Source organism: Manduca sexta, chromosome 26, assembly GCF_014839805.1.
Source record: "Manduca sexta isolate Smith_Timp_Sample1 chromosome 26, JHU_Msex_v1.0, whole genome shotgun sequence".
Lineage (NCBI taxonomy): Eukaryota > Metazoa > Arthropoda > Insecta > Lepidoptera > Sphingidae > Manduca > Manduca sexta.
In genome coordinates this window covers 10,483,778-10,505,654 of record NC_051140.1, presented here as the reverse complement: position 1 = coordinate 10,505,654, position 21,877 = coordinate 10,483,778, and the positions used below count along the sequence as shown (strand labels likewise).

Sequence of the window (21,877 nt, the reverse complement as noted above, 5' to 3'; positions counted from 1 at the left end):
GTATAACTGGAAAAGTGGCAGGTCGATGCAGACGTTCGAAGTGCATAAGTATAGTAGAATAGACCAAAATTAATAAAAAAAAAGGTTTCAAAGCAAGACCTTTCAGGATTCCGTAGAAATTTAGGTTTTTATAGTGCGTTCCATACATCAAAAAGAAGAAATATTTTTTTTAGCCGAAACTATGAGGATTATCAAAATATTACTAAGAATGAATATTGTAAGCGTTAATAATATCTAGCGATTAGCGTAAAGAAAAATTAATAAACACAAAATTATTTCCTAAGTCACTAAAATTGCCTTTTCGATCCACTGTGCGCCGCGTCTGTCTGTCTGAACGTGATAGACTCAAAATTTACTGCGATGGGATTTGGTAAGGAGATAGTTTGAGAAAATAAATAGCTGGACTTTTATCCCAGAAAAATCTTTCACGTGGGTAAAGCCGCGAGCAAAAGCGCGTTTAATATAATAAGAAGACATGTCCTATTTATCTTTGGCCACTATTATTACTTATTAGCAGTAATCGCGGTTCTTAGAGGAGATTTAATGAATGAAGACTCAAGCCAAAATATAAGCAATACAGTCATGATTAGCTTACATATTCCTACAAGTACTATAATATAAGCTACTGTTTCCGAGTACTAGCGAGTAGACAGACGCTGGTGGCGAGTGACTCGTCTAAATTTTACCCGGCGATGGCTGATTAATTATACAGTCATTTAAAAACTACATTTTATAACCTAGAGCGTCATTTGTTATTCAACGTACATATTCCAGCGCTATACTGGGTAGTCAGTGTGTGCCGGACAATTCAACGACATTGGCATCCCATGTGTCATAAAGTTTCAACACTTTGATATATACGCCACAAACTTTGAATACCCAAACGGAGACTAACAAATCTACTGAAAAACTTCACCAGTTTTGAAACCAATCTTCAATGCGAGTCATGCAGCTAATTGAAAATTTATTTATATAGGCGAATAAAACACATTAATTTAAATCTCGATTTAATAACAATTTAAAAATCCTTACACAAATTACACATAATAAAGACGTTTTTTATCACATACATAGTAACATGATTGAATATGTACAATGAATGAAGTTTTTGGAATAAGTTACTTCCATATTACTTTTTACTTTTAATGCCTGTTTCACGAGTTCATTTTATCCGCCGGTTAACGTATAAAAGAGATAATGCATACAGTAATCGTACTGCATATAGTACTCAATTACTTACTATTTATTTGGGATGACTTTTGTATTTTGACGCTCCATATTATATTCCAAGATTGGCATTTACTCAAACATCGTGAAAAAAATCTTGAATATAATAATATATCGTAGCTTCAGAATTCAACCTAACCCAAACTTTTAGGTTCTAAACCTAGCATTGAACAAAACTCAGACTACGTTTTATCAATTTCCCAAAAATAACTTATTTTTGGATTATGTTAGTTCAATTCTAAGGCTGCTGTTCTTTATATGTTAAAATAAAAATGTGCCAATAATGGATTAATTTATCATAAAGATCTTATTTGCTTTAATATAAAACATAGATCATTTTCAATAGTTTTTGAAGATCCTCACTATTCCAGTATCCTTATGTATGGTACTAGAATATTGTGATCATAATATTATTATAATAATTTAATTAAAGTAGTACATAGTCATACTGTAGTATACTAATCACAGAAATGGTTACCCTATCTATAACATACAGAGGAATAAATAAAATAGGATCGATTTATTAATTTTATTCCAACTTTTACTTTATATGATTGATAATTCATACACCAAGATAAAAAGACGTATGTATACTAAACATATATATACAATAATCATTGGTAAATATATAGTACCGACTAAAGCCACCCTAAAATCTTCAGGATGTAACTAGATTAACTTGTGCGGAAATTGTTTTAATCGCCAAACCCTATAGGTATTTTGTCAAACAATCGAACAGGCCGGCATTATTGTGTTGACTGATAACGAAAATCATCTTTCGTCAATGGATACTCTATCCACACACTTCTTACCATCAGGTACAGTGGAGTCGCTTTACAATGTCAGAATAATATATATATATAAGAATAAAAAAACATTACAAGTAGAAGTAACTCTTCTACCCTGCCTAACTGTTTCTTGTAGTCACTATAACATAGAAACTCTGGCAAATATTTACATGGCATTACGCAGCCTTCGTGGCTCTTTTTTCCAACTCCAATTGATACCCGTCTACCGCTTTCATCATGATGTCGAGTTTCACTCTGATCTTAGGAACAGGGCCGTCTTCCACTTTTCCAACTACTTTGTAATTCCGTAGTATACCTGATAGAGCTGCCTTCACCGACATCAGGGCGTATTGGTATCCTGAAAAATATTTTAATATTATTATATTTTATTTAGAAATAAAGGCATAAAGACTAAATAATAGGCATGTTAAAAATCGTTGAGTCAGCGTAATAACTTGCAACATAATAAATTACATTGTTTTACGGCTGGTAATAATATATCTCTCGTAAAGACGTCATTGCATAATTTATTATTTAGACATTTTAATGTTAGTACCACAAATGTTTACCCCGTTAACATACACGTACACAGTAGTAAAGTATCGTCGATGGCACGAAATAACCGGAATGGTGGGGCTGTATCAAAAGTATTAAGTCCGTTATTAAAAGTATTAACTTAGTTATTATCATTAAAACACAAATCAACAGTATTGTTGGGACTACAAAATCAAATAAACTCTTTGTAAAAATTTGTTCAACCTTTTTGTATTGGTATGTTCGTAAACAAAAACAACTAATAACACTTTTGTACATGTTTTAATGAACCATATTCATCGCTACGGCATTGTTTGCTATTACTCGCCTAGAAAATCAAACTCCTTCCAAGTTTAGAACAAATGACGTGAAATAATAACAACGGAGTAACCAGCGCCTCGGAAAATCCGTTTCTAAATGAATAGTATCACGTGCGTTATAATTTGCTAAGACGTTAATAACAGATTACGTTGGAGGTTAAGTTGGATATAATTACGTGCAGTTATGTTTGTCGCATTGTTATTATGATAGACAGGTCAATGGGAAAGATCAACTCTACACCACTAAGAGTTATGTTGAGGATAGTTGTATTAAGTACGGCAATTATCAGTACGAATAAAAGCATTTAGATTTAGTCCGTTATAGATCTTAGAGTTCGAAAGCTAGTAAAGTCTAGTAAACAAGTACATTCATATTGTGAATACGAAATCTTAAAAAACAATCTTGCGATGTTCTTGTTGTTAATCAAAAGTTGACAGAAAACATTCTAAACATAATGCAAACATTAACCAAGTGCTAAATTAACATATTATTGTAAGCTATTTATAACCGATTACATCACCAAAGTGGGTGCAGAGCGACTTTTTAAAATATTTTTACATACTACGAGCAGAGTCACCAGCAAAATCAATTAATATTAGAATTCGTTATGCTCGATATTGCAATAGATCTGATCTCGTAGATGTAGATAAGATGACTTTCTACAATCATTAACGTTAATAGAAAAAATAAAGATGTAGGGAAATGACGTAAGCTATCCATAAGTCTATCACTATACGCATATAGTGATATGTGTGTATCGCAATACACATACATAAATTGGTTACAGCCGCTGGCTCTGTCACACTATGGGACATAATAGTGAGCTCAACACATCGATGAGTAAGAGATTATAATATTATATAATAATTCCTAAAAATAACCATGGTTACTTTTAATTAAAATAATGTCGTTTATGAGGGGATTTACCACGTTAAGGCAAAGTGAACATTGATTGAGTGGCGGAGGTTCACAACCTTAACCTAAAGGCGCGTCCACACATCGTAGCTGTCGAAAAAATCTTTGATTTGTTTATTTGTATGTATATGCGGTGCTACGTTACAACTTGATCCATTGCGAACTCTCGTAAAAACAGCCAAACATTGAGTTAGGTTACAAGGCACATTACATCTGGTTTGGACGATGATATCTGTTCGGCTCGCCAGAATGACACGCGTCCTGAGCCGATCCCTTCGGATTGGAATTTTTCAAAGAAATTTCGTTTACGTTCCGTGGTCTCTAGACATCCACCCTTTCAACTATTTGTATGTGTATGTTCATAAACCAATAAACCCTAGGTGAAATGAAGGTCTTTGCCTACCCTCTCGCATCAGACTACGTGATAAATACAACTCTGTGTAACTGTATAAGTCTGTACTTACCAAGGCAATTTCTAGGTCCACTACTGAACGGCATGTAGCTACATCCATGCGCCAAATTAAACCGTTCAGGCAGGAATCTGTCAGGGTCAAAGTGCTCCGCATCCGGACCCCAATACTTAGGGTCTCGGTGAATACCCCATATTGATATCACAATCCCTGACCCACCTGGCAAGACGTGGCCGGATGCTATAAATATTTTTAATACAAATATTTTAACGTCGCCAAGTTTTAATACTCTATCTTATGTTACTGATATTGTAAATACGAAAGTATGCGAAATTGTTTAAAGGTTGGATATTTGACAGTTTAAATGTTTGTAAGAAGTAAACGCAGCCACAGCTAAACGGATTTAGATGAAATTTTGCACAGGATTGGACCATGTTTTGGAGTAACATATGGACTACTTTTACTCCGGTAAATTACTCCTATGGGAAATAGTGCTTTATATTTAAATAGAGGACACTGGAGATGTACAGATGGTGCTATGAATCGCTACGATGTTTTACGGACTTTTGTAGCGGGAAAGGCAGTTCACGCTAGAGAAGCCGCGAGCAACAGCTAATATATTATAATTCTGAAAAATCACGAAACTAGATTTGATTATAAGTCCAGTGGATACTAAATCCAATATGACTAACGAACAGTGGCGAGGGGTGAAATTTTTCAAAAGGTAACCCGAGGCAAAAAAATTGCCTTAGTTATACATATCGCGGCCAATTTGACAAAAAACAAAAACTAAGACAAACGTTAATCAACCTAAAAGGGAAGCCGGTAGGAATCGGATTGTATGGACGCTTCGCCACTGCCAACGAGAGACGCAGCCTCTCTCGAATATCAGTAATATCATGGTAACCAGCGAATAAACACCTAGCAAGCTAAAGTCCAGAGATCGTTAATACTATGTAGGCCGGTTGCTCGACTTCTGACCCGGGTAATAAAAAAAATATTATGCCGACATGTTATGGATGTACCAGAATGATCCCTGAACGACTTAATATCCGATTTTTCTATAACGACTACGGTTCTACTGGTAACTATCTAATTAAATACTTACGCAACTTTATATCTTCCAAAACTTTTCTAATAATAAAAGGCACAGGGGGAAATAGCCTCAACGATTCCTTCACCACCCTCTCAAGATATTTCATCTTTGTTAAGTCTTCTTTTACCAAAGGCCGATCTGTATCACCGAACACGTCACGTAACCTGAAAACATTGTTTAAATTACTAAAATTATATTACACCCAATGAGCCCAACCAACTTAATATAGATAGGTACACCAGCTGACTTGACACGACCATATCAGTCAGAGCATTATAGTTAAATAAAAAACATAATATAACATTATGTTGAGGGAATGCTGGCATCTAGTATGTCATAAATCGTCCCTTAGCAACTCCTTAAAACATGTGTAATTGTATGGCTAGTTTAAGGGCGAATGTCAAGAGGGTTATGCAAGTTATTTTTAACACAATGTTGCATTTTGTTACGTGAATTTCTATTGTAAACGTAATAATTATTGCATTATAAAGTTATAAAAAAAGAAACAATACCGTGTTCCCTAACAATTACTTATGATTACTCATGCAGTTTTAAATGTGCATGTGTAATAAAAATCGACCCAAAAACATAAATGTAAAAGATGGGATGGATGGGCCAATCCCAATATTATGAATATGCGGCGTTTTCTCACCAGTTGACCAGAGAATTGAGATCTAAACTGGTCCCGAGCTTTCTAAATAATCTTAAAATGTGTTAATGAGCACATAAACCATTCTAAAATAAATTTAAAACATTTATGTTTCTTATTAGGTGTTAATAAAAATCGTTTGCTGGAAAAATGATTCAAATCATAAAAATTTACTGTTTTCAGTTTCTTTTCTTTGCACAATTACCTCGCTGGACGCATAATTTCAACTTTCTACGTCATCTGGAAGTGGATTAGATTTTTGATCTATATATCAGTCAGTCAGTGATAAAAATAACGATTTTTACATATTAGTATCTCAATAGTCGTTGAGTTTTATTTATAAAATTAAGGATTTTAATTAATCTAAAGGGCATAAATAAATAACATTTCATGTATTCATATTAAATACCTATAGATTTGTAGTTATAGAAACGTCAAAAGTTGCCCCAAATAGTTTGTATAAAATAGGACTAGAATGCTGCGTTGCCAATTCCTTTTTCATGGTTTGGCTGACACGCTACCGCCTGTTTAAACATTATGTAGTCTGCAATTAAAGCTTAACAAATTAAGCAAATCATAAATACCCACTCTTGGTACACTTTCTCCTGAATTTCTGGATATTTTCCTAGAAGTTTGAGAGTGAAACCTAATGCGACCGCTGAAGTGTCAGTTCCGGCTATAGTCAGAGTTAAAACTTCTTCTCTCAGTTCCTCATTGGTATACCCATCGCTGCCACCAGAGAGAGTTATCAACAGATCTAGGAAGGTCTTCCTTTTATATAATCCTAAATCTGAAAGTAATAAAAATAGTTTCTATAACATTGTCGGCACTGACAAGAAATATATTCACATTAAATATTATTATATAAATTTTGTTAAATATATGCATAACATCTGCATAAATCTGCATTACCGTACTCATAATCCACCTCTGTCTTGTTTTTTTGTTCAACTTCCAATTCAATTCGTTTTTTTCTGATAACCTGTAAAACAAGTAATCTGCGAGTATCGAACTTTAGAGACGTTTGCTATGTCAAATATTTCCTTATTTTAATTATTCATGTTTATCGTTCACATTAGTTTTATATTTCTCAGATTTAAAGTCAATCATTACCTTATAAGTACATTTATGCAAAAGATAATATCCTCACAAAATATTAAAAAAATAAACACATGGGTAGAAGATGTAAGTTATTGATCCAAGTATTTATGAAATAATTATATTCTAACGGTGGCTATAATTATAACGAATTATCGCTCTTTATAATGACAGCTTTGCGTACTAACATGTTATTTACCTTCATTAATCACGAATGTAGGAAACCAACTTGTAGATGAACAATTAAAATAGAGATTAATTTACTAAGTTCGTATGCAACCTACGGTGGCACATGGAAATATAGAATTAATCTATTCGCTGTGGTATCTCCAAATTAGTCGTGTACAGCTACGCTGCTTTGTAAATATTGCCACAACAAAACCATATTAAAGTAATAGGCCTAAGAGCGCATTCAATTTACCGTAAAGTGCCGCACGGCTGTAGCGCGACTGTCTTTTTTATATGAATTTACTTAGCCGCGCGATGATCGTGCGACTAATTTGGGAGCGCCCGATTCCTTGAGAATTATGAACAAATGATTATTCCAATATAGATTTCCTGGTAGGAAATAGTATGCTACTCTACCCTTCGACAATAATACCCAATGTATATTTTACAGACATTCTCCCAACTGTGGCAACATAAAGAACGAATTAGATTGCCGCAATTTTCGCTGAACAGTGAACACATACTTACAAAATGTGAACGCTACAAATTCGTTTAAAAATGCGTACAATTGGATAATGTCGCAAATACTTACATCATCCGTAAAGTCATGTAGTTGTTTCATACACCGCTCATGTTCTTTGTACTGCGGGAATAGCTTGAACATCCACTCCGGTTGAAGCCATAAATGGAAAATTCTTTCGCAGATTAGATTTAACAATCGATTGAGGTTTTTCAAAAACGTTGAATCCGGATTTTCTTGCGCGTTTATTTTGACACCCATCGCCGTTTCTGTTAAGGATTTTTTCTATTATATTATTTGTTAGAAGTGTAACTTATATTGTGAATATGAGATGTTTATAGTTGGACAAACGACTTCCTGAATAATTGTTATAACCACCTCACAGCGATATTTTGACATCCGCTTGTATACCATGTTATACCCATTTTTGACCAATATATATTAATTGTAAAAAAGTATTTAATCTTAAGAATAATCTCACTATCCTTCATTTACGGCGTCTGACCCAAAAACGCTATAGAAATCATAACGGAAAGTGTCCAAGCTAAAAAACAATTAAGGAACACATGCCTACGAATTTAACATAATATATGTATTAGTGAGTCACTACTTTGTGTAAAACGTAGGTCGAGCAACATAATAGCTATTATCTCCCACAGATCTTACACATTCTACATGCACAGAATATTAAACATTCGTTATGTGTTTAAGCGAAAAAGTAGCAGTAATTTATTAAGGTCGCTGACATATCGTGAATTTTTATAAAGCTACGTTTCCTTGATACTGAATGCCTACTAACTCAAAAACACAAAAACAGGAAAGAGTGAGGCATTCCAAGATGAACATAACGCGATATTTCCTCAATGAAAATAACAAATAGAAATTAAAAAATATATATGAATATTATGTTTGTCTATCCTTTACTACCTCCTGAGGATCTTCTTACCAAACTCCAATAAGGGCTTCATTGTTATAAGCAGGTATTTATATTTTGTAATATTATCGTTAATGTTATAATCATGATTATAATGGTAAATGAATCTTATAATAAACTAGCTATTAAAAAAATAGTCAATTTTTAAGAAATATGTGCAATTTTTGGGTAAGCATATCAAGGAAATTTTGAAGGAATAAACTTACCACATACGGAATCCAAAGTATATGCGGTCAGATATGGCCATATGCTGAAGGTTCCTTTGCCTGTAGAAGTGTTCAATCGTTTGGATAACTTGTCGCTTTGTTCAGAAAAAACTTCTACAAAATTCTCCACTATTTTTGGACTAAAGGCGGGCACCAAAACCTTACGACGTCGCCTCCATATAGACACTTAAAATGACAATTTCATATTACTAGCTTTGGACTATTCAGTTTAAAATCATTTATAATATTTTCAATTATTACTAGTCATTATCAAAATTACTGACCAACACTGGTATTATGTAAGTTGAAGAACAACTTTGCCAATTTAAGGTTAATCGTTTCTGAAACGTAAGCTATCATGCATTTTTTGTGGTTACGTCAATGAATTAATGTTATTGCTTTGACCTATAACCGCAAGACAAAACACTCACTGATGAAACACCTGATATTCTAATCACGTTTTTCTAAGCAGTCATGTTATTTGGTTCAAGAACAAAGTGTGTAATTTACTAAAACCCCCATTTTTAAACAAACTTACTTTAACACATTATAATGTTAAGATCATAAATTACGATAATTTATACGAGTTACTCTGATTTTGCAATGACATATTAAAATAAATAGATACAGATAATTTGGGGGTTATACATTAGGCAATTTATTTTTCAGTAAAAAAAATACTATAAAAGTAGTGTTGAACCTATAAATTAAATACAGATTAAACCGTATATTCTCAAGTTTTTATTACCTGGTGCAAATATACCGCCGTTTCCTATAATTTTTCTCAAAAATCTGTGTAGATCATCTTTCTCCATGCAAGTTTTCAGAACCAATTCCAAATCAACTGGGTTAAGCAAAACTGAAATACATATTTTTTAAACAGTTCTTTATAAATTCTGTAAATAGTGTTTATCGGAACTAGCCATCCGGCCTTATAAACGGCATAAAGATAATATTATAATTAAGTGCACATTCTTGCTTTGAAAATCATAAGAGGGGTAAAGAGATAAAGCCTCATATTGAGCTACAAAACGCTATTTTCCTATTCGCCATAATTGTTTTTTTTTAAATAAGTAGAAATAATATACTGTAATATGTACAGTATGACTAGCACTAGCAAGCTTGGGTCATTCTCAAACGTTTTTGTTATAAAAGCTCATTTTGACACTGCGTTACTAAATGAAACCACATTCTCGTCTTCACAGCTGACGTTTTACCAAAAATCATCCAGTAATAACGAATATTTTCACCAAAAATCCTGGTTTTAGTTTCCTGATTTTTTGATCATTATGTAGTTTAATGCGAATATGGCGTTTGCTTTCGTATTTCTGACTGAAAGCATGATGTTGCCGCTGTGACGAATTCTCTTAGAGTAGTAGTAGTGGTATTAAAGCGCGCAAAATTAAAATTACTTTTTATTAATATTTATTTTGGTCGAAACTTACACTTTTTTATTTTACATATTTTGCTGTAGTAAATTATTGTAACGTGTTATTTTCAAGTAGATAAGTATGTGGTTTCATGTAGTAACGCTATGTTAAATTGACCCTGTTTAAAGCCCTATCCGGAATTCACTAGATTTCGCGAAACTTATGACTTATTGAATTTGAAAAGCTCTTTTCAGATCATATAAAATTCAATAATATAACAACTGGTGAATATGATTGTTTCTTTTCAATTTTCTAGTATTTAACATTTTAGACTTTCATAATATACAATACAAAATTCTAAATCTCTATTTCTTATTTACTTCAATTAACTTATTATCAAAAACGGTTTTCTAATAAAAAATCTTAGTAACCAAAGCAAAGTATGATAAATTTGTCATCTGTATTTATCTAGTTTTCTAATGAAGTATAAAACATTAAAATTAATCCTGAGGGGGTAAAAAAAAGTATTTTATTATATGAACAATGCCTAAATACACTTTAATAAGATGCTTACAAAACTTTGTTATACCAGAGCAATGCTTAAATATGCGTATTTTTTTTCTCGTTTTCGTCCGTTAAACCCACTTGGCTGTTAATTCTATAAGAAACTGTTAGGATGCGTCGCTAAACTTTACTATTAAGATTTTTTGTTAAGAAATATAAATTAGTCTAGAATGCAAATAAAGTTAGAATGTAAATTAGTTTTATAATACCAACTAGTGCAGGAACCAAATGCATGCTTTTGACCTATGAATTTACATTAAATATTATAATGTTATAGCTTAATTCGTTTTGTACAAATTTTGTAAGGAAGTTTGAGATATATAGATATATGATAGATATATTGAGATATTTTATTTGTTTATTCTTATTCTTTACCATTGGTAAAGAATAAGAATAAACAAATAAAATACGATCGACACAGTGCCTACTGGAGCTATCTCACGCCATTATTTGGTTCCTTTTGATACAACTGTTTAATTCTATCGTCTATTATTACTTACCAAAATAAAGTATGTGACCGAGCCAACCTTTAATGATCCCATTGTGTTCCATTGCTTCGTAACTGTATTTCTGTAGTGTCGTCATAATGTCTGGAAATAAACAATGAATGTACTTCCGCGTGTATTATTATTATTATTACACTATCTTTTAATCGTAAAGGCTGATGAACCAACAGGGTTTAGACAGGCCATGGGTTCGATCCCCAAATCGAGACAAATTGTATGTATGTATTCGGTTTTATTTGCCAACTAGCTTTTGCCCGCGGCTCCGCCCGCGTTACAAAGTTTTTCGGGCTAAAGTATTCCGTTATAAAAGTCACGCTATATATTTTCCCGGGAGCCTATGTTCTTCCCAGGGTCTCAAACTGTCTCCATAACAAATTTCATCTTAATATATTGGGTAGTTTTGAGTTTAACACGTTCAGGCAGTCGGATGCAGCGGGGGACTTTGTTTTATAATATATTTTTGTAGAACTTTTTAAGAGGAACAATCCCCTCATACATCATTGTTGCATAACTTTAACTGTTTACGCAGCGCACGCAACGGAAGCTCTCAAAACTGATAAATTTTCCCCGTTTTTGCAACATGTTTCATTACTGCTCCGCTCCTATTGGTCATAGCGTGATGATATATAGCCTAAGCACTCCACGAACAAAGGGCTATCCAACGCAAAAATAATTTTTCAGTTTGCACCGGTAGTTCCTGAGATTATCTATTACTGCTCCGCTCCTATTGGGTATAGCGTGATGATATATAGCCTATAGCACTCCACGAACAAAGGGCTATCCAACGCAAAAAGAATTTAACAGTTTGGATCGGTATTTCCTGAGATTAGACATTACTGCTCCGCTCCTATTGGTCATAGCGTGATGATATATAGCTTATAGCACTACACGAATAAAGAGCTATCCAACACAAAAAGAATTTTTCAGTTCGAACGTGTAGTTTCTGAGATTAGTCATTACTGCTCCGCTCCTATTGGTCATAGCGTGATGATATATAGCCTATAGCACTCCACGAACAAAGGGCTATCCAACGCAAAAAGAATTTTACAGTTTGGACCGGTAGTTCCTGAGATTAGCCATTACTGCTCCGCTCTTATTGGTCATAGCGTGATGATATGTAGTTTATAGCACTACACGAATAAAGAGCTATCCAACACAAAAATAATATTTCAGTTCGAACCGGTAGTTTCTGAGATTAGTCATTACTGCTCCGCTCCTATTGGTCATAGCGTGATGATATATAGCCTATAGCACTCCAAGAACAAAGGGCTATCCAACGCAAAAAGAATTTTTCAGTTTGGACCGGTAGTTCCTGAGATTAGCCATTACTGCTCCGCTCCTATTGGGTATAGCGTAATGATATATAGCCTATAGTACTCCACAAACAAAGGGCTATCCAACGCAAAAAGAATTTTTCAATTTGGACTGGTAGTTCCTGAGATTAGCGCGTTCAAACAAACAAACAAACAAACTCTTCAGCTTTATATAATACTAGCTTTTGCTCGCGGCTCCGCCCGCGTTATAAAGTTTTTCAGGCTAAAGTTTTCCGTTATAAAAATAGTAGTTTTCCGGGAGCCTATGTTCTTCCCAGGGTCTCAAACTGTCTCCATACCAAATTTCATCTTAATACGTTAGGTAGTTTTTGAGTTTAACACGTTAAGGCACACAGATGCAGCGGGGGACTTTGTTATATTATTTAGAACTTTTTAAGTGAAACAATCCCGTCATACATCATTGTTGCATAACTTTAACTGTTTACGCAGCGCAGGCAACGGAAGCTCTCAAAACTCATAATTTTCCCCGTTTTTGCAACATGTTTCATTACTGCTCCGCTCCTATTGGTCATAGCATGATGATATATAGCCTATAGCACTCCACGAATAAAGGGCTATCCAACGCAAAAAGATTTTTTTAGTTTGGACCGGTAGTTCCTGAGATTAGCCATTACTGCCCCGCTCCTATTGGGTATAGCGTGATGATATATAGCCTATAGCACTCCACGAACAAAGGGCTATCCAACGCAAAAATAATTTTTCAGTTTGGACCGGTAGTTCCTGAGATTAGCCATTACTGCCCCGCTCCTATTGGGTATAGCGTGATGATATATAGCCTATAGCACTCCACGAACAAAGGGCTATCCAACGCAAAAAGAATTTTTCAGTTTGGACCGGTAGTTCCTGAGATTAGCGCGTTCAAACAAACAAACAAACAAACAAACAAACAAACAAACAAACAAACTCTTCAGCTTTATATAATAGTATAGATTATAGAAGTATAGATAATAATCTTTATCTGTCATGTGAAGGCAAAACCTGCGCATTCATACATATTAAAATAGTAACGCGATATGACGTTTTTTTTGTATTAGCATTCAATTAATGCCAAAAATATTGAACGTAATATATTTCGTTTGAATCAAATATCTATATATTTTGTTTCGGTGTAATAAAATAAACTATAGGTACCAGTTCCAATTCCTATTTGATGTAAATAAACTATACGAACTTAGATCAATGAGAATTAAAATATATATGGAAAATCTTAAATTTGAGTAGTATTGTAATGTTCTTTGATTTTAGATATAATATGAATTTATTGTTGAAGCACTTCAAAGAGATAAAGAAAATAATATACCACGTAAGAGAGAATTATACCAACTTCTTTCGTGAACGCAAATATCAAAACCAAAGAGAATTATGATATACAGGTGTCCCAGACAATAGGGTCAAGCGGAGGTCCAGAGATAGAGTACCCCTTGGGGTATGTGAATCACTCGCATATATATTCCGCGATTTTTCATTGTTTTCGTGTTATGAATATTTTTCAGAATGTTTGAAAATTTTCGATTTGGACAATTAAATGTTTTATTTTCAAACAAGCAGAAGACTTCTTCGCGATTTTTTTGTTGCAAGTAAATTTTCATGAGTTTTATCTTTTTGCTAAAAACGATCAGCTACGTAACTTTAATAAACAATATAAAAATGTTTGTGTAAAGTGAAAAACTTTCGTTCTATGAATTATAACTTAAATTTTCTAGTTTAAAAATCTAAACAGCTGCCTTCGTGGTTCTAAGATAGGTCAAAAACTTCTCCAGACTCTCAACTTATTGTTTCACATTTTCGTAGACAGAACATACATATAACTGACTTGGTGCAGATCATATCTACTGCTAGGTAAAGAAGAATGCCTACTTGGACATGAAAGCCACTCCCACATTTTTATAGTTTTAATTACACACATATCAATCAACCTTTTTAGATATATTGATAAACTAATAAACATTTAAACAAGACTCACCCTCCGTATTTCCTACAAGAGTATGCGTGATGCCGAGAAGAGGGATCTCGCTGCTACAACCAGGCACGAGCGCCCCCAAACGGTACATATTTCGTCTTCTAAACCGATATACTAGCAGCCAAAGTATAGCGGCTAGAAAGGCGAGCCACAGTATCATATTTACGCGAAGCACTAAATATTAACTAGCACGCTCTCTGGCTGAAATATATATTTTATACAAGTGACAGCCCAACCACGGTCACTGCGCACTGACGGGTGTGAGTTTTATATATTATATTGCTCGCGGCTTCGCCGGCGTAAAAATCTTTCCCGCTATAATAAACCCAAAATCACTCTATTAATTCATGTCGTCGTCTGTACAAAACCAAAGCTAGCCAACGTCTAAGAAAATGGCAAATTAAAAATTACCCCGAGAGTTAGTCATCGAAACAAAACTAGTCTATATCTTAATTTCAGACGTGGTCTATCTGTGTGCAAATATTGTTGGTTGGGACATTTACTTTTAAACATATTCACAAAATTTACATCTATATCATTAAGGCAAAGAAAACGCATTCATACCAGCGTCACATTACGCGGATTTTCCAAGAAACTAAATACGAGGAGAAATACTATGAGACTAAGGTGTAACTTACACCCGTAATCGCAAACAATACTATGATCGCACAGAGAGCCAGAACGCATAGTGCGTTATTATAGTTTTCTTTGACAGCCTACTGAAATGAAATTCTATCTTAGCAGTGTTATGCCGTCATTAAGAAACAGACTTTTTATCGTAGCATTGCGTCGTACTTAGCCAAGTAATGTCAGTGACTACGGGCCTTCACATCAAGAGACCTGTAAGAGAATACTGTCATTGTTTGTTTTAAAGACAAATTGGCTAATTGTAGTTCTTGATATATTTTACGTCAGCTCAATCTTTTTACAGATAAACGTACTACCTTTATTTTAAGTTACTACTTTTATACTTATACATATTCAAAGTATTTATAGGTGGCCGAGACAACTTTGACATTTAAGCTAGATCCTTTGCGTACCGCCAATTCTAAAAAATGAAGCGACTGTGTTGCTTCAAAAATAATTATTTGCAGCTAAATTTGATAGTGAAACGTGAAAAACCAGATGTCTAGCCGAACTGATGATAGCGCGCTCGGCACGTCGAGCGTAGTTTTGGTTATAATGTCGTATCAAAAACACTGAGGACCATTTTTAAAAAAAGACCCATAGAATATTATTCTAAATAGTATCAACTATGTTTTGACTTATGTTTTTTAAGTGTGTCGCGGTCCGGGATAAATTGTGTATATACGGTTGCAACAGGCCGGCATTATTGTGTCGAGTGCTCAGGGGTAATCAACTCTCGTCAGTCGACACTCGACATTCTATTTGACCCCACTCCGCTTACCATAAGGTACAGTGGGGTTACTTTGTCGAGCACGTATAGAAAAGTATAGGTAAATAAAACATAGACTTCGATTCAAATGTTCATTCTTTTGTAATTATTTATGATCGAGAGAAGTTATAAGTAAGTTATGTTTTGAGTCATAGAATAATTTAAAATGTTTAATAAACTATAACAAACATTTTTTCAAATCTAAATAATTGTTAATTCATTGTTTTAAATTGAATCAAGTTAAGGGTGGTTTGGGATAGTCTACCCTAATTACAGAAATCTATGCATTCTATGATAGACTTTAGGACGAACCGTTGGTTCATATAACTAAAGCACTTGTTTTAGAAATTGGAAACGTCTTTTGCTAATTGTATTATTAAATAAGGGTGATTTGATAAATTAGTAGAAATTCATATTTTTTTGGACTTGTAGATGGTACTTGCAGCTTCGCCCGCGTAAATATCTTTCCCAGAATAAAAAATCCTTGAGTGTACATTTGTAAGATAAATAATAGTTTTTCTGTTACTCCTTATTAATAATTAGATTTGGCTAGCGACTTCCCCCGCGTGAATGTGTTTTCCGGGATAAAAGTCCGGCTAGATATTTTCCCGGGATAGTAGCCTACAACCTTCCCAGGGTCTTAAACTATCTCCATACCAAATTTCGTTTTGTTATACCACATTGTATGTCACATCCCGTTCCCGTGGGAACAGGATAAAAAGTATCCTATGTCCGTCTCCTGGTTCTAAGCTTCCTTCCTCCCAATTTTCGGCCAAATCGGTTCAGCCGTTCTTGAGTTATAAATAGTGTAACTAACACGGCGTTCTTTTATATAACCTCCCCCTAGCCGAGTTTCGACCACGGCGGCCAATCTCAACGGAGATCAGCCAGCTACGCAGGATATATTATAGTGCACAAGTGTGTGCGCAATACACAGGTGCACTCTCTGTTCCTTCACTCTCATAGTTCGGTGAGACGGCAAGCCGACATTACCGGAGAGAGTAATGCGACTGAGTAATTTTTAAGATGGAAAAACCCAGTCACACTTATTTTGGCCCGACCCGGGATTCGAACCCAGGACCTCAGCGCGGTAGTCGTACTTGCACCGTGTACAATTACAACTACGCCACCGAGGCAGTCAATTTTTCTTTTATATATATAGATATAGACCAGTTTATGAGCCAAATTTCATCTGAAACGGTTCAAGGTTTCGTTTAAAAAAAAAAACAAACATCCAAATATCTTCGCATGCTGCCGCATTTAGGTACTTAACATAAGTGACTAAAATAGCATTGTGCATGACATATTTTTATATTATTTACTAGATTTTGCTCGCGGCTCCGCCCGCGTGATAAAGTTTTGCCAGGATAAAAGTTCCGCTTTATATTTACCCGGGCTAAAATGGAACTTAAGTTAACTCAAGTTAAATCTCTAGCAAGACTACTTGCTAGAGGTTCCTGCTGAACTAAAATGGCAACCAAAACGTCACTGTTATAACCTATTTATTCACTTGATCCACAAATAATTTTACTTATTTAACTAACATTTTTTATTCAAATCTAGGTTTACACTTAGACTCGAGTTCTTATATCGTGCGCAATACTCAGAACACAACCACAAGCTGTCGATATTGACCATACTAAAGTCAGTTTTAATGTATTGCAGTTTAATTCAGTTGCACACAGAGAATGTTGGAAGGCCGAATTTAGTACGTAGTACATAAGTATATATCGATGTGTACTTACACAAGTGAAAACTGTAACAATAAACAGTAGTTTTTTCACGATGCATGTACAAACATACAGACAAGCAGACAAAAGGTCTCAATTATATTCTTGTGGCGCCTGTTGCTCTAGTATAGATCTCCATATTAGTTATTCATCAATAATATCTATACCCACTGTACAGACATCGGCCTGTTACATTTTTATAAATCTGGCACACGTAAGATTATAATTTACTTTTTACTAATATCTTATAATTAAATATATTACAAATGCGAATATTTTTGGGAATGTTTGGATTTTTCGTCAGCAGTAAACGCATAAACAGCCAAACTTATTTGAGTGAAATTCGGTACACAATTTGACCATGCCTAGGGTAGTTAGATTAAACAGTAAACTCATAGGCTACTTTTTATCCCGGGAATTTAAAGAGATAAAATGTAAGTTTTTTTAAGTAAATTGATAGACCTGGCGACGTAAAGTACCGCCTTAAATCTCTGCAGAGCTTTGCGGACTTCAGTCGCAGGAAAGGGGGCATTTTAGGGGGAAAATTACACGGGGGCAGACCAGTAAACAACACGTTCTAAATGTTGCTTGTGGCCTCGCTCGCGTGAAAGACCGTTGATGGAAGAAAACTTACTCTTGCAGAATAAAACGACGAAAGGATGCAGGATGTTCGAGAATTTATATTCCAAATTTGATAAATAGTTTCTCTTGATACTTTCCAACATATTCACAAATATTTTCATATAATATACCTAATCAGGAGTTATAATTATGCACGCTTATAATTATAATATCTTCATTACACGTCATTGTTCTATTTTCCTTCTTTAAATAGCTGCATAGGTACTTAGTTTCCAATTTTAGATTTTACTAGCTCCCTATCTGTAGTCACCATCAGTTTAATTAAAAAAATAATTACCTAAAAATTAACAGACCATAAAAAGGTATTTTCATCGGCAGCGCGCGAGGTCGGCGCCGCGCAGCTATGTGTGATATAACAGGATATCCCGGACCCGTCTCGAATGCGCTGAAGAAGGCTACCGCGGATTTTAGTCGGTTTGTCGGTTTGTCGGTGTGTCTTTCTATACTATTAAGGACTCTGCTCAATTCTCGCTCGAAGGATGCTATACTGCCGTGTGTAGACATTGGGTCTTAAGACCAGTGAAACCTATATTACTGTTGAATTACAAAGTATTGTTTGGTATTCCACTGCCCTCGCCATCCTGAGACATGAGATGTTAAGTCTTATTAAATCCAAGTTACACTGGCTACAAAGTCCTTCTAACCGGAACACAACAGTGACTACACACTGCGGCTTTGCAACAGAAATGGACATTGCGGTCGTACCTACCCAGGCTGACTCTCAGATATGAGAGACTGCCACCAGTAAACCACGTTTTTCCCCAAGATAAATAAAAAAAAAGCGGTAGAAACGTATCACATTGACAGAATGCGAGCAATTTCATTGCAAAGCGAAGGCACAACGCATTCGCAATGGGCACGCAGTGAATACGCTGCGGCCTTGCAACGCATTTTGGACAATCAGTAACAGAATAGACCAGGAATAATTGCTACAAACTTAACTTTGCCGTTTAATCCCTGAACACAATTCTAGCACTAACCGCAAATTATAATTCGTTTTTTTTTTTTCATTAAAGTAAGTACATAATATCTTTACGATTTCTAGATTTTTTCCTATACATGTGCTGTACGACATTGCTTTTGTCCAAATTTCATGACCCGAGGTCAATGAGAACTACCTATAGGTTTTCATTCCTTTGTGAAATCGCAAAATATGCGACATGAACGGTCATATCTTTTGATCGCGTTTACTTACAAGTTTGATTATTTCAAACCTAAGAGTATGGACTCTTAGATCCGAGTATTTGATATAAAATTCAACTTTATAGGTCTACGAGATAATACAGATGGGGTATTAACCAGAATAACGAAACTTCTAAGGCGTGATAGAATGTATGAAAAACATGCTTTAAGTTGCAAGCACTGATGTAAAATGTTTACTTATTATACGAGAAATAGTATTAAGCGGGTTTTACAATATACTTATATGTATAATATTACGTAGTAATTGTTATAACTTAATAAAACTGAATAATGAACACTCACAACTTACCCTCAGTGTTGCCAGCTAACTCATGAGCTATTCCTAAAACTGGGTTGTCGGTACTGGGCGCGGGAATCACCGACGCCAACTTGTACATATGCCTTCTTCTATATCTAAACACCAACGGCCACAGAAGGCCGATCAAGAAAAGTAGCCACAGAGCCATAATTGCACCTATTTATCACAAGAGCCCGCGTACGAATGACACTAGGAATTTCAATATAAGTGAAGCGATCACGGCCTTATATGTTTTCTAGTCATCTATCAAGTGTAGGTACTTATTTAGTCTACGCACTTAGTCAGAGGTGGGCGGGGGATATTTAACCCTAGAGTGAGCGCGCTATTCTGTGTAACGTCAATAGGCGCGTGGGACCATTTTGTGTTATACGTTTATGGTGTGTAACTGAGCGTGTGTTGTCTGGCTGTCATCGTGGCTGAACGAATGAACCAATTTTGTTTGTGTGTTTTTATTTAAAAGCTTGGACATTACCTACTTGGACCGTGGTGATGAGAATACTCGTAATTTTTTAGCGTTTCCCACACGCAAGGACGCTTAGGTAAAAATATTACTAGGTAGTAGGTACATTGAATCCGATCTAGGCCAGCGTGGTGGACAGTGTAATAATAATAAAATAAAAAAAATATGTCAATTATAAATTTCCTTAATCTACAGATATGTTTTAGCATATCAGTGTTCACAAACATACATATACCTATGTAATACTCGTTGCTCAGCGAATTTTCGCATCTAAGAAACCCTTCATTGGTGAGCTCTCATCTCCCAAATTGTGAACCAGTTTCTACGAAATCTAATGTTTCATCTAACCAAGCTTAAATGTTAGGGTTTAAAAAAAAACAATATTGAAACTAGACGTTAAGATTTAAAAAAAGTTACAACACAATTACATGACAATGACCATTATTTCAACATTATTCAGATTTTTTACCGTACGTAAATGGGCGCTTAGCAAACTGCTGGGAAGCGACACGATGGTAACAACTTGCTGCTACTACGGCTTCTCTTGTCCTCATCAAGTTCAACCTTTCGACGCACGTCGTCAATATAATGGCATATATATAAAAAAAAAAAAACAAATTTAAGGTCCAAATATTTTAGAAAATATTGTCAGTTTTTTACTGAAGGGAATAAAATACTCATAACGCGTCCACTTTAGGGTTCGGGGGTCGGAGAGTTCATGGTGTGTTATGCAAACCATACATACGAGGTTTAAATAGCCATACAAAAGTTACGGTCGGACGGCACTATTAAAACCGTACCTCGAACGCTGGTTTTCTTGCAAACAATAGTAAGGAAATTTAATTGAACCGTTCGATGCTATTGCTTTATGAGTATACATACTTTATAAAGCAAGTGATATTACCCAAAGTTGCAAATATTATTTGGTGGACAGCCAATACGTCCGTCTTGACACAGGCATAAAACACGCAGCCTTTCGTTTTACAACGGACTATACCACGAAGACTCCCATAGTATGGACTTTTGAGTTTTAGTGGTATTTTTATTTTATTTTTAAACCCGATTTTTGCATTATTTTAATTGGTGAAACCGACTTTAAAGCAACAAAAGATTATTCTGATATAATTATTAATATAAGGAAAATACTTGCAAAGGCTCAGCACACAAATGTCATTGTTTGTATGCCTACATACAAAAAGTGTGTAAAAAATACAACAATGTACAACTGGAGAGTAGAACATTTCAACAAGTTACTTTACCAGGATATTTTAACCTATGAACATGCCTACTATATTGACTCTAACAAGAACCTAACATGGGATTACAAAATGTACAAAAAGAATATATGATCTCTAAATAACCATGGCATGCAAATTATTTTTGAAGATGTAGATGAATTTGTAAAATACATTATCAAAAACCAAAAATGCCCAGAAAATACAGAATACAACAAACTAAAAATCTTAAAAATACACAAATAACAGAGCAGTTTTTTCTATAATAGACATATAAATATACTTCACCAAAACATCGCAGGCTTAATAAATA

The 21,877-nt window shown here is 34.7% G+C and overlaps 1 protein-coding gene across 6 annotated transcripts; it reads right to left on the bottom strand.

Moving 5' to 3' along the window:
- Positions 1-994: 994 nt before the first annotated feature.
- On the bottom strand, positions 995-20,083 carry LOC115444887 (cytochrome P450 4c3). 6 transcript variants are annotated; one of them, XM_030170859.2, is made up of 11 exons: positions 19,861-20,081; positions 14,604-14,735; positions 11,301-11,390; positions 9,615-9,725; positions 8,867-8,926; positions 7,799-7,995; positions 6,853-6,922; positions 6,529-6,730; positions 5,304-5,455; positions 4,250-4,435; positions 995-2,373 (listed from the first exon to the last, which is right to left on the bottom strand). In XM_030170859.2, the coding sequence occupies exons 1-11, from the start codon at positions 20,015-20,017 to the stop codon at positions 2,192-2,194; spliced, it is 1,539 nt and encodes a 512-aa protein (XP_030026719.1). In that variant the 5' UTR covers positions 20,018-20,081; the 3' UTR covers positions 995-2,191. The 6 variants fall into 6 exon arrangements, with proteins under 6 accessions (XP_030026719.1, XP_030026717.1, XP_030026720.1 ...); XM_030170857.2 differs by having other exon boundaries at positions 8,867-9,052; positions 19,861-20,079; XM_030170860.2 differs by lacking the exon at positions 14,604-14,735 and having other exon boundaries at positions 8,867-9,052; positions 19,861-20,083.
- Between the last annotated feature and the right edge of the window lie 1,794 nt (positions 20,084-21,877).

What these genes read in the sequence shown, in the direction of transcription:
- LOC115444887 (XM_030170857.2), bottom strand. Translation starts at nt 20,017, where the DNA reads ATGGCTCTGTGGCTACTTTTCTTGATCGGCCTTCTGTGGCCGTTGGTG. An exon ending in AGAGGTGGATTATGAGTACG is followed by an intron (nt 6,731 to 6,852) that starts GTAATGCAGATT and finishes TATTACTTTCAG; the next exon opens with ATTTAGGATTATATAAAAGG. An exon ending in CAGGAGAAAGTGTACCAAGA is followed by an intron (nt 5,456 to 6,528) that starts GTGGGTATTTAT and finishes CAATGTTTTCAG; the next exon opens with GTTACGTGACGTGTTCGGTG.